Raw genomic sequence first — 14,349 nt, 5'->3', positions numbered from 1 at the left:
CTGGGAAGGTCTTTAACCTCCCTTTGTATCAACACACCTACTTAGTACATAATAGGTGCTTAATATATGTTTGCTGACTTGTGGACTGACCACAGAAGGTAATTCTGTATCTCAGAAAGCCTGTCCTGTGCCATCAGAATACAACTGATAATCCTCCTCAAAAACATTTTAAATGTATCTGGAACCAGAAGAGGCAACAGGAAAAGGACATGTGGTGGGGGGAAATGCCAGAATGGAGTAAGAATCTATAGGAGATGCAGCAATGGGACTGGAAATCCAAGGAAAAAGGTAGGAGGGAGAGGGGAAAGGCAATGGTTTTGACATCAGTGTTCAGGTCCATGACCTAGAAGAGGCAGCAGGTCCATAAATTCAGAAGGTCAAGGCATGCTGCCAGGAAAGGAAAGCAGTCCATAAATATACTTCTCTATATATTTGTATCGCAGATAAAACCTCACTTCATTCATCCTGCTTATGACTCTGCCATCAATGCAATCCTTTCAAGAATCCTATGAAATGTGTTCTATTATCCCCATTTTATAGATAAAGAAACTGAGATGCTGAGAGTCACAAAATAATAGAGCTAGTAAAGATCTATGACATTATGTAATCCAAATTCCTCTTATTATAGACAAAGTAGCTAAATACTAAAAAGGTAAAATAACTTTTTAAAGTTCCCACAGCAAGTTAGTAGTGGAGAAAAATGAAAACCTCCAATATTACACTCGTTTACTGACTCTAACATCTAGTATACCAGTATACTTTCTAATATTCCATATAAAAGTGGTTGAAATATGTTTTTTCATCATGGCCTTTTATAACTATCAACCATTCCTCCATCTATCTATCTATCTATCTATCTATCTATCTATCTATCTATCTATCTGCTGTCTGTCTGTCTGTCTGTCAATCTATCTATCTGCATTCTCAGAGAATAGCTAGAAGGGAGGAAAAATATGTGAGATAGCTTTACCATAATTCCTAAGCATGGTATTCTTTTTATCCTTATCTGAATAGCCATCCATTCTTCTTTAACATTTCAAATATCACTTCTGGAAATCTCTTTTACCAATACAGACTTCAAACTATGTCTCCTAGGTGTGTACACACATACATATACATGTAATTATATGTATTCAATTATATTATATATGTGTAGATAGATGATAGATAGATGATAGATAGACAGACAGAAAGACAGATGGACAGACAGACAGACAGACAGACAGATAGATAGACAGGTAGATAGATAGACACACAGACAGACAATCATTAAGCTGTATGGGGCAGTAAGGTCTACTAGAAAAAATATATATTACATGGATAGGCAGGAATTCTAAACTTAAGTCCTTTCCTAAGACATCATGACACAGAGGTTGCCCAGAATTTCCAAAATTTATGCTAGCTCAGGCCAAGCAATGGATAGTGGCAATTGAAGGTTAGAAAGAAGTATCAAAGAGTTTGTGATAAGAAAGTTATGGCATATTAGTAGTATGACAATGAGCAAGTCACTTAACCTCTCTGATCCTCAGTTTCCTCATCAGCAAAATGGGAATAATAATACTGGTAATACACACACACACACACACACACACACACACACACACACACACACACATACACATGCATGTATATCAGAGTTATTGTGAGACTGAATGAGAGAATATATGTAAAGCATTTTGAAATCTTTAAAATAATATATAAGTGCCTATTACTAATGTTGAGAATTAATCTATGTTATTATTTATTATCTTCTCCTTTCAGAAAGAAATAGAACTAACTTATTAATATTCTTTTTAAAATTCATTTTTACATACTCTTGCCCAGGTGTGCAGAAATACTTTTTTTTAGTTGAATAGAAGTATTGGGATGTAAGGTCATTCCCCTATAAGCAAGATGATAGTATTTCTACAATTCCAGAAGCAGACAGGATAGTGGGGATTATATGCTCCCCCTACTCCAATCCTGTTCCTGTCTTATTTTGATCTCCTTTCCTAGGTTTCCGTTTTGAAAGTTTTTCATTCCAAATTGTTTGGAGGTTATGAGTATTGATATTGTCAATATTTTAATGTAAAAATTACTATGACTATCTTACATTATTGTTGTTCTTACTATTATGAAGTTATAACTTTGAGAGGCACAGAAAGTTATCAACCCATCACTTAAGGCATGGAGGGCTTGAAGTCTGTATTGGTGAAAGAAGCATGAAAGAATATTTCCAGATGAAATATTTTGAAATATTAAAGAAGAATAGATGAATATTCAGGAAAAGGATTACTAGAAATACCACACAGGAACTGAAAAGCAAAACCATCCCCATGCATTTTTCCTCTTTCCTGTCTATTCTTTTAGGGTGTGAGTAAACTACCTTACTACCTTTGGTGGAACAAAGCACCACCTGGAAAATCCAAATTATAAGCAACATTTGCTACCACTCACCTTTTCTTTTTTCAGTCCTTTGCCCTGGTACAGTTTGAAAAATAAAGAACACATCAGCTTCAATATGCTTCTCTGAGATTCAAAATGGATCCTTTGCTAAAAGTCACGTTCAAGGCTTGGTTCACTTTGGAACCTTTGTGAATCTAACCCATGTGCCAACATGGCACATATTTTTGATGACATATCCAAATTCTTCCTCTTTTGAAAGACCCTGCAATTGGTCTTTCATACAATGATCCTTCTCTCTAGATCTTGGTCATTCATTCCTGGATGTCACCAGCGATCACTTTTTCTTTCCATGCCCAAACTTACCTGTCTGCTCACCAATCTTGACACTCAACCTGTGGGGAATTCTTGAGGGGACCTTCAAGGTAACTCGGACTTGGTAATGCCTACGGACAAGGGAAAAAGAGAGTCTGCTGTCAGAGGATACTGACTTGTGTTCCTCATTATGAAGAAAGGGGGACAAAATCTTGCCTCCCTTAGATATCATTTAGCACTAGCATTTATAATCAAAGTAATGAGGTGCCCTATTAAATATGATAAACATAATAATAAAAGATGTCCATCATTGTCACCATGTCTTTCTAATCACTTTCTAATCACTCTTTCTCTCTGGTGGCTCCTTCTACCAGCTAAATGTTTCCTTTGATCTAACTGATCCTCTCCAGCTATGATTTTCTAATGATTACCACATCACTGATAAAATTCTAAAAAGAATCAACTCAATTTATCCCTCCAATTTTTCATTCCCTCAGTTCCTTCAATCCTCAAGACCCTATTCTCTGGCTTCTTTCTGCGACTTCAATGAATATACTCTCTTTGCGGTTTGCAAAATTATTTGCAAAATCTGTTGGCTTTTTCTCGATCCTTATCTCAATCCTTATCCTTGATCAATCTGCAGCCTCTGACTCTGTGGATCAGCCTCTCCTTGACATATTTCCTCCCTCAGTTTCTTTGATGCTACTTTCAACTGGCTCTCTTATCTGTCTCAATTAATAATCTCCTTTGCTAGGAGACTTGCTCCTTTCCCATCCTAAATTTATATTCAGGTGTTTCTCAAGGTCCATTTTTCTGCTTTGTTTTCCTCTCTCTCTTTCTTGTTGGTCTCATTCACTCCCATGATGATTATATACAGGGATGTGCTAGAGCCATCTTTTACAGACTGAGGGTATCATGAAAGTTTCAGTGTGAACACATGTGCCACAGAAATTGGCAAGGGCCACAAATCATGACTTGAGTTAGTGTTTTGATAATTGTCTAGACATAAGAGAGAAAAAATGTTAATAATGAAGATTAAACCTAAAAGTATGTCTTACTGTAGACATGGTTGTTAAACATTTGCCAGCATAATCTCTTATCTTATTCTCTCACGTGATTAGAATAAATCTATATGTTGAACCGTAAGTTTAAGTTACACATTTCAACTGCCTGCTGGATACATATATATATATATATATATATATATATGTGTGTGTGTGTGTGTGTGTGTGTGTGTGTGTGTATGTATGTATGTATATGTGTATATATATTTATACACATACATGTATGTATACATATATATGTTTGTGTATGCATATGTATATATAATGTATATATATATGTGTGTGTATATGTGTATATATATTATTATCCCACTGGCCTTTCAAATTCAATTGAATTCATTGTCTCTTTCAAAAACTTTCCTGTTTCTGTTGACAGCATCCATTTCTGTTGAACTTAGTCATCCAAGCTCAAAACTTTCAAGCCATAACATTTATTTATTGCTTACTGCAAAGCCTTTGACTCAGTTCCACACCCATGGCTAGTTAATGTGTTAAAATATGCTGAAAATACTATTGTTTAGCTCTAGTCATTCATTCCAGTCATCTTCCACCTAGATACTATTGCTATACCCTAAATTTCCAGTAACCTCTATCTCGAGGATCTGTGGAACTTCTGTCCAGGTTGGCCTTATTGGTGATACTTACTATATCCAATTTCCCTCAGACCACTGATGTTCTTTCATTCTAGCTTCCTTCTGATCAGACAATGTTACTGGTATTATACTTTCCATTTGGACCTCAAAGAAACTATGACAAGGTCAAAGTTTAGAACTAGAACCCGGTTATCCTACTTGATGAGATATCACTAGACCTATCTGACCACAAACTTCACCATGCACTTTTACCCTATCCATTTTCTGACCTGCTACTACAAAAGAGATCTTTCCAATATACCTCTAGATTTAGAACTCTGGACTTGGGGCAACTTTATCTAGCAAGTCCCAATTTGTTTCATATTCTTTCTCTTTTAGTCATTCTTTGGCCTTCCACTATATCTATCTATCTATCTATCTATCTATCTATCTATCTATCTATCTATCTATCTATCTATCTATTATATATATATATACACACACATATGTATGTATGTATTCCACACCCTCCTGTGTTACTCGTGAACCCTTTGACTTTCCAAGTTAAAACATTCTTCTCTGGACACTACTATTTTCTATATGTTGTCTCCCTCTAATAGAATACAAGCTCCTTAAGGGAAAGAATTATGTGACTTGTGTACTATATTTCTAGATTTTGCAGAGTGCATATAGTAAGCAATTAATAAATCCTTTTTAATTGCCTTATTTTATTTAGGAAAAATTATGGATTTCAAGCTAGGAAGAACCATAATGGGTATCCCTAGGAAACACTATTAAAAACCAATTATCCTTGATATCGAACATTTTTCCATATGGACATCACATACTCAATTCTTCTCACTATACTTGAATATGTTTTATATGTTTGAATTAATAGAACAAGATGAGTGTGGAACTGAGTCAAATACTTTGGAATCATTAATAAAGGCAGTGAAAATGTCATGGTATTTTCAGGCAGCTTTATAAATCCTTTTTGAATCAATAATCAGTGGATCTTTACAAGGTTGATATTATTTATCACTTTCATTTTGCTCCTCAGCAATAACTATTATGCTTTCTCATAATTATTTATAGATTTTGGGTGATAGAATCTGTGAATGTTCTGTATAAAATGCAGAAACATGGAACTGGAAAACACATTAATTTATTCCTGTAATTCTCACCTTTTGATAATGGAGTAGTATGTAAATAAAATAGAACACATACAGTAATAACACGCTGATTTATACAATATACTTTTTTAGACTTAATATATATCTTTTTTGGCTGAGCCTACTTGTTTTATCAAATTTGTCAATGAATACACAAGATTTTGATAACTATACCCTAAATCTTCATTATGAAACTATATCTTTATGACTGAATATTAAGCATATTATATATACACATACATATTTTTAAGTAGTCTATTTTTTCAAGGGTTAAAATCAAGTGAGTTCCCAGGCCACAAGAGCCTGTAGATCTCTATCTCTTGGACAAAACATATGACACAAATAACATGAAACAAGGTGTGTCCAAGACTATGTTACATTGTTTTATCTACATTTCTCTACTTCTATAATTTTGGAGCAAGCTTAGTCATCCAAGGTCCAAACCTTCAAGCCACTACATTTATTCACTGTTTACTGCAAAGCCTTTGACTCAGTTCCACACCCATGGCTTGTGAACGTGTTAAAATATGCTGAAAATACTATTTTTTTTTAACTGTAGTCATTCATTCCAGTCATCTTCCACCTTGACACTACTGCAATCCCCTGTACCTCCAGTAACCACTATCTGGAAGATCTTTATAACTTTTGTCCAGTAAGGAGATACCTTACTATATTCAGTTTCTCTCAGCGTCACTGATGTTCTTTTATTTTAAATTCATTCTCATCTGACAACTAATACATTTTTTTAACCTTTCCTCAATGGGTATAAGTATCATTTACATTAGAATTCAAACTAAAAGTAAAACATTTTTAAGGGTGAACATTTTACTGTCTGTTGAAGATACTTATATCTTATAGGCTCACATGGGATTCTTCAAATAATGGTTTTGATATAGAATTGATAGAAAAATTGAGTTTCAGTCAATGAAAGTTATCTTTTGTCCAATCTTCATGGCTCTGGTCTTTCTATTGTTTTGCCTATGACAAGCATTTTTTTTTTTCCTTAATACTCAAGGGTTAGCAGTTTTTTTCTTTGTTTAGTTGTTTATTCGCTTCAAATCGATCTTCTTGATGTTGTTCCAACTTTACACCACAATGTAGAAGAATCACTATCAATTCCTCCAAATGCCAGGTCTCTCTTAAAGCCTTTATTGATTTTATGAAGATTGAGTTGTTTTTATAGAAATAATTTATCACTTCTTGATTAAAAAATATTAACCACAATTTGGTTTGCATTTTGGTAAGAGTGGTCTTGTTTCATTGCGGGCTTAAATATTCTTGAAACATTTGAGTTTCCCATGTGAAGAGCTGCCACAATATCTCTAACAGTTATTGAAGAGTAATCACTATGGACTCCAACCTTGAGGGGAGTAACAGCCATACCTAAAGATCGCAGAATTCAAAAATATAACAATCCTCTTCCATATATCCCTAATTTTAATACTTTTCCATTCCTCAAACTCACTTTTGACCTATTTCATAAATTCAACCTTTCTTTATTCTTCTCATAGTTTCTTTTCTGCTGCTTCTTTGCCTGTATATATTAAATATATATATGGATAGATATAGAACAACATGTATATAAATATATATGTACATAGTTTTTGTAGATATATGTATGTATATGCATGTTTACACATATGTATAAATTATGGGCATATGGTATATAGAAATATATGCGCATGTGTATGTATATAGATAGACATGGTTTATATGTGTGTATAAATTGTATATATACACATACATATAAATTTTCTATTTATTTTATATGTTTTTAGATCCTTTCTGCATGTTTCCTATTGGTTTCTTTAATAGGGGAATATGACTTTCAAGTTTTTTACTTCAAGATTCTTGAGAGCAAGAATTGATTTATTTGCCCTTATTTGTATTCCCAGGGACTTAGCACAGCACCTGGCACATAGTAGACATTGAATAAATGTTTATAGACTGACTGACCAATGTACCAGCCAGACACTGGTATAATCTTCCTATCTTTTTTCACAGGTCTTCAATAGCTTTCTCAAGCTTCTCCTGTCTTAAGGATCTTATGTTCAAGTAGTGAAATATATGTGTGTCTGTTTATAGATTCAAAGGTTTGACATCTCTACTCTAGACAACCCTCTAAAGCCTATAAGTTACAGAGAAAATGATGACCTTCATTAGTCTGGGACATTTCCTCACCAGAGAATTCCCTATAGCAATGACATGACAAGCCCAGTCTCTATCTCTCTTTCACTTTTGGTGGTAGTTCTGGGGTCCATGTTAAGTAAAGGTAATCAATTCTTTCAAATTCTTTAGCTTTCTACTCTCAGATATAAATAATTACTCAATTTCTACTCTCATTTCTTCTCATTTTGGTATAGAAATAAATATATTTCTGATTGTCCTAAAATGATCTGCAGAATTATTGTATAACTTGCCACTGATGACATAATTGACAAAAATAAAACAGTAGTATGGTGTCCTTGCCTATAAGTACTAAAATCTATTTCCACTGTAATTATGATGTATCGCTGGCACGTAATAAAATCATGCATATTTGTACTTATGTATTTTGCATTCTTGTGGCACAAAAACACTTATTCTGTTCCTCTCTGTGTCAGACTGATCCACATTTCTTGGTGGGGCCAAGAAACTCTATGCTCCCATCTATTTCTTAGATTTACAGGTGTGGTTCTATCACACTGGGGAGGGTGCTAATCCAATCATTCACATCACCAGAATCCAACCAGCCAGAATTTCAAGATTCCTAACAATACCAGGTCACTCTCATAGCACATAGAGCCCCAGCTGTATTATCATATTGGCTAGCATTCTCTTATTTTCTCATAGCTATCTCAATTATGACATCAGTAATTGGTTGAGATTTTAGTGCACTGTTTTTATCATTATGATCATTGCCATTATTAAGTAATCTACCAACATATTTCATATAGTTTAATTGTTTTTCTTAAAGTATTTTAATGTGCTTTTGTCACTCTCCTGCCTCCAAATTTTCAGCGACTTCCTACTAACTGGATAATAAAATAGAAATTCCTAAAGCTTGACATTTAAGACCCTCCACAATTAGTCTCTAAACAATAAGCACACATTATATGCATCTTTTATGCACTACATTACAGTGAAACAAGACTATCAAGTGTTCTCGGACTACATGTAATGCTCATCTGTCTGTGTAGATTTGCATAAGGCATTTCTCATGTCTGGGATAAAAAGTTCCACTTCATTTTTGTAAATAAATCTTAGTCTTCTTTCAAAGCTAAAATCATGAACCATCTATTTATCAAAATCTTCCTATATCCTCTCCTTCACCCCCACCAGCTAAAAGTGATCTCATTCCTCAAATGGTTTCATTCACTCAAATGAGAAAAATATTTATAAAGCAGTCATCACAGAGCCTGGCACAGAGTAGGTCTTTAATAGTTACTTGTGCCCCTCCTTTTTCCCTTTTATAAGCATTTACAAAGTGGTTATTATGTGCCGGGTACTGTTATAAATATTGGATATTCAAATGCAGAAATTAATGAGTCTCCTATCTTTACTGTTCTTACAAAGAATTTTATCTTAAGTCTCTTTCTTATTTAAAACATTCTATCTGTATCATATTTGTAGTGAATGCAATAACTCCATTATAAGTAAAGTCCATTAGAGTTGATATTGTTTCTTTGTATGTTCGCTCGTTTGTTTTTATGGTATTTTCAATAAATATATACTAATTCAGTTTCACAAAATGTTTTATTGCTTAAAACCACTCTTGTTCTTTTTAAAATGTTCACTGATGTTTCTTTTAATATTATTGATACTTTTCAATGATCAAATGCTCTTCAACAATAGAATACTTCCTTGTAATGAATATGCCCAGACAAGAAAATCCAACCAAATCATGGACCATGTCTGAAAATATGTGGCTCTACTGCTCACCACCAGTTTATCAACAAAAAATTTGTTAGAGCCCTACTGTGTGCCAGACATGGCATTATGTTCTGGGTATATATTTTTTAAAAGTGAATTAGGGGGGCAGAGCCAAGATGGCAGAGTAGAAAGACACACATACACATAGCTCTGAACCCACAACCCACAGAACGGCTAGAGGGGATCGGTGAATTCTGAACCCAGAGGCCACGGAATATTGGAGCGAGGGAGATTTCTGTTCCAGAGAGACCTGCAAACCTCTCGCGGGGGTCCTTCGCACTGCGGACTGGGCGCCGGGACTGGGAGCTGAGTGCAGCCCTGCAGCGGCCGCGACACCGTGAGGAAAAGATCCGAGTGGGCTACGGGGACGGGATCTCCAGCGGCCAAGCGGGTCTCTCCACCCACAGAAGGACCTGCAAACCTCTCGCAAAAGGTCCGTTGCGCTGCAGACGCAGAGCCCAGCCCAGACCTGCCTCGGCCGCCAAGAGGTACAGATCCGAGCAGGCTTCAGGAATGGGATCTCCAGCGGCGGCACAAGCCCCTCCACCCAGAGGTGACGGGGGTCGGTGAGAGAGTCTCTTTGGCAGGTCGAGAGGGCAGTGGGGTGCCCCCATGGCTCGGCCCCCCCCGGGAGATAGAAGCTGAGAGGTGGTTGCAGACAGGGGCTCCCCAAGCGGGCGGGAGCCTGGATCCATTGTGGAAGGTCTGTACATAAACCCCCTAAGGGAACTGAGCCTGAGAGGCGGCCCTGCCCAGACCTGACCATTTGAACTTAATTCTCACACTGAATAGCAGCCCTGCCCCCGCCAAAAGCCCTAAGGCGGGAAGCAGCATTTGAATCCCAGTCCCCAAACACTGGCTGGGAGGACCAGGAGGCAAGGTGGGAGTGAGGAGAATATTCAGAGGTCAAGTCACTGGCTGGGGAGAATGCCCAGAAAAGGGAAAAGAAATAAAACTATTCATGGCTACTTTCTGGGAGAACAGACATTTCCTCCCTTCCTTTCTAATGAGGAAGAACAATGCTTACCATCAGACAAAGACACAGAAATCAAGACTTCTGTGTCCCAGCCCACCCAATGGGCTCAGGCCATGGAAGAGCTCAAAAAGAATTTTGAAAATCAAGTTAGAGAGGTGGAGGAAAAACTGGGAAGAGAAATGAGAGGGATGAAAGAGAAGCATGAAAAGCAGATCAGCTCCCTGCTAAAGGAGAACCAAAAAAATGTTGAAGAATTTAACACCTTGAAAACTAGCCTAACTCAATTGGCAAAAGAGGTTCAAAAAGCCAATGAGGAGAAGAATGCTTTCAAAAGCAGAATTAGCCAAATGGAAAAGGAGATTCAAAAGCTCACTGAAGAAAATAGTTCTTTCAAAACTAGAATGGAACAGGTGGACGCTAAGGACTTTATGAAAAAGACAGATATCACAGAACATAGCGAGAAGATTGGAAAAATGGAAGATAACGTGAAATATCTTATTGGAAAAACAACTGACCTGGAAAATAGATTCAGGAGAGACAATGTAAAAATTCTGGGACTACCTGAAAACCATGATCAAAAGAAGAGCCTAGACATCATCTTCCATGAAATTATCAAGGAAAACTGCCCTGAGATTCTAGAACCAGAGGGCAAAATATATATTCAAGGAATCCACAGAACACCGCCTGAAAGAGATCCAAAAAGAGAAACTCCTAGGAACATTGTGGCCAAATTCCAGAGTTCCCTGGTCAAGGAGAAAATATTGCAAGCAGCTAGAAAGAAACAATTCAAGTATTGTGGAAATACAATCAGGATAACACAAGATCTAGCAGCCTCTACATTAAGGGATCGAAGGGAATGGAATAGGATATTCCAGAAGTCAAAGGAACTAGGACTAAAACCAAGAATCACCTACCCAGCAAAACTGAGTATAATACTTCAGGAGAGAAAATGGTCTTTCAATGAAATGGAGGATTTTCAGGTTTTCTTGATGAAAAGACCAGAGCTGAAAAGAAAATTTGACTTTCAAACACAAGAATGAAGAGAACCATGAAAAGGTGAACAGCAAAGAGAAGTCATAAGGGACTTACTAAAGTTGAACTGTTTACATTCCTACATGGAAAGACAATATTTGTAACTCTTGAAACATTTCAGTATCTGGGTACTGGGTGGGAGTACACACACACACATGCACACATACATAGAGACAGAGTGCACAGAGTGAATTGAAGAGGATGGGATCATATCTTAAAAAAAAAAAAAAAAAAAAAAGAAACCAAGCAGTGCGAGAGAAATATTGGGAGGAGAAAGGGAGAAATTGAATGGGGCAAATTATCTCTCATAAAAGAGGCAAGCAAAGACTTATTAGTGGAGGGATAAAGAGGGGAGGCAAGAGAAAAACATGAGGTCTACTCTCCTCACATTCCACTAAAGGAAAGAACAAAATGCACACTCATTTTGATAGGAAAATCTATCTCACAATACAGGAGAGTGGGGGACAAGGGCACAAGCAGTGTGGGGGGGAGGATAGAGGGGAGGACATGGGGAGGAGAATGCAATCCGTGGTCGACACTCATGGGGAGGGTAAGGATCATAAGAGAATAGAAGTAATGGGGGACAGGATAGGATGGAGGGAAATATAGTTAGTCCTATACAACACAACTAGTATGGAAATCATTTGCAAAACTACACAGATTTGGCCTATATTGAATTGCTTGTCCTCCAAAGGGAAGGGGTGGAGAGGGAGGGAGCTAAAGAAGTTGAAACTCAAAGTGTTAGGATCAACTGTAATGTTCTTACCACTAGGAAATAAGAAATACAGGTTAAGGGGTAAAGAAAGCTATCTGGCCCTACAGGACAAAAGAGAAGACGGAGACAAGGGCAGAGAGGGAGGATAGAAGAGAGAGCAGATTGGTCACAGGGGCAATTAGAATGCTTGGGTTTGGGGGGGGGGAGGGGATAAAAGGGGAGAAAATTTGTAACCCAAAACTTTGTGAAAATAAATGTTAAAAGTTAAATTAAAAAAAAAAGTGAATTAGTTCCTACCCTGAAGGAATTTACTTTCCACTTATAGTAAGTCGTCTCTTTTCTGAGAGATGAACAAGAGGAAACTAGCAGTTTCACATTTCAAATTATATAATGTAGTGGTAATCATCAAAACAATCTCATACTGACTGAAGAAATAGAGTGGTAGATCAGTGTGGAGCATATTAGGTACAAAACACATAATAGGAAATTACTATAGTAATCTAGGGTTTGAGAAACCTAAAAATCTAATCTTTGGGGGATAAGAACCCACTATTTCGCAAATTTGAAGGGAAAACTGGAAAACAGTTGGCAGAAACTAAGTATAGACTAACATCTCATGCCATGTATTGAGATAAGGTCAAAATGGATAAACAATTTAGACATAAAAAAATAGCAAAGCATGGAAACATATACCTTTCAAGATCTATGATTAAAGAAAGAATTAATGACCAAACAAGAAATAGTGGGGATTACAGGAACTAAAAGAGACAATTTTTAATTACATGAAATTTAAAAGCCTTTGCACAAACAAAATTAATGCAGTCAAAATGAAAATGAAAACAGGAAACAAAATAAAACTACAGCATGTATTTCTGATAAAGCCCTTATTTCTCCAATATATAGAGAGCTGAGCCAAATTTGTACATATAAGAGCCATTCTCCAGTTGATAAATTGTGAAAGGATATGAACGGTTTCAGAAGACATCAAAGATATCAATAGTTATGTGAAAAAAATGTTCTAAAGTACAACTGATTAGAAAAATGCACATTAAAACAACTCTGAGATACCACTTCACACCTATCAGATTGGCTAATATGACAGAAAGGGAAAATGACATATGCTGAAAGGGATGTGGAAAAATTGGGAGAGTAATTCAGCATTGATAGAGTTGGGAAACAGTGTAACAATTCTGGAGAACAATTTAAGATTATCCCCCAAAAGTTGTAAAACTGTGCATACACTTTAATCCAAAACACCACTACTAGGTTTGTATCCCAAAAAGACCAAAGAAAAGGAAAAGGGATCTAAATGTATAAAAATATTTATAGCAGTTCTTTTCATGGTGGGAAAGAAGTGAAAATCAAGGGGATGTCCATCAATTGTAGAATGGCTGAACAAGTTGTGGTATATGGTTGTGATGAAATACTATTGCATTATAAGAAACGAAAAACAGGGTGGTTTCAGAAAAACCTGGGAAGGCTTGAGTTCATACAAAGTAAAGTGAGAAAAACCAGGAGGACCATGTACATAGTAATAGCAATATTGAAAGATGGTCAACTATGAAAGACCTACTTACTTTGATCAAGACAGTGATCCAAGACAATTCCAAAGAACCCAAGATTAAAGACGTTATTCACCTCCAGAGAGAGAACTAATGAACTCTGAATGTGGACTAAAGCATGTTTATTTTTTTTTATTCTTATTTTTCTATTTTGTTTGTTTGATTTTTTTTTTTTTTTTTTTTTTTTTTTGCAGCCTGGCTAAATGTGTTTTGCATGACCTCACATGGAAATGGAAATCGAAGTCCTTGACTTCTATTAGAAGGTGGGAGGAAAGGAAGGGAGGGAGAGAATTTTTAAATGAAAATTTAAAAAATAATTGTTATAAACTATTTTACATGTAATTAAGAAATATTTGGTGAAATTAAAATAATTTAATAATAGAAATGTATGAATAGAATACGTTGCATCAAGAAGAGGAAAAACAAAATGCTGAGGCCAGAAAAAGGAGAATTTCCTAATGCGTGGGAATCAATCAATCTACAAGGTTTTATTTATGAATATTCTATAACCTAGAAATACTGTAGATACAACAGCAACAAAAAAAGTGAAAAACACCACCAGGTCCTCGAACGGGTATATACTCTATCACATATGTGATATCACAGGGGATAAACTCTAAACATATGAACATAAAAGATTAGGATAA

The 14,349-nt window shown here is 36.1% G+C and overlaps 1 protein-coding gene across 2 annotated transcripts in view; it reads right to left on the bottom strand.

Moving 5' to 3' along the window:
- The window catches only part of FAM135B (family with sequence similarity 135 member B), a 441,077-nt gene that overhangs the window by 231,583 nt on the left and 195,145 nt on the right, over window positions 1–14,349 (bottom strand). For both annotated transcript variants that reach the window (XM_072602991.1, XM_072602990.1), the window contains exon 3: window positions 2,749–2,828. In XM_072602991.1, the coding sequence (XP_072459092.1) occupies window positions 2,749–2,828 (80 nt within the window). The remainder of the gene's footprint in view (window positions 1–2,748; window positions 2,829–14,349) is intronic.

This window comes from Notamacropus eugenii, chromosome 4, assembly GCF_028372415.1.
Source record: "Notamacropus eugenii isolate mMacEug1 chromosome 4, mMacEug1.pri_v2, whole genome shotgun sequence".
NCBI lineage: Eukaryota > Metazoa > Chordata > Mammalia > Diprotodontia > Macropodidae > Notamacropus > Notamacropus eugenii.
Note: the sequence above shows the minus strand (reverse complement) of the source record. Positions and strands in the feature narration are given on the sequence as shown.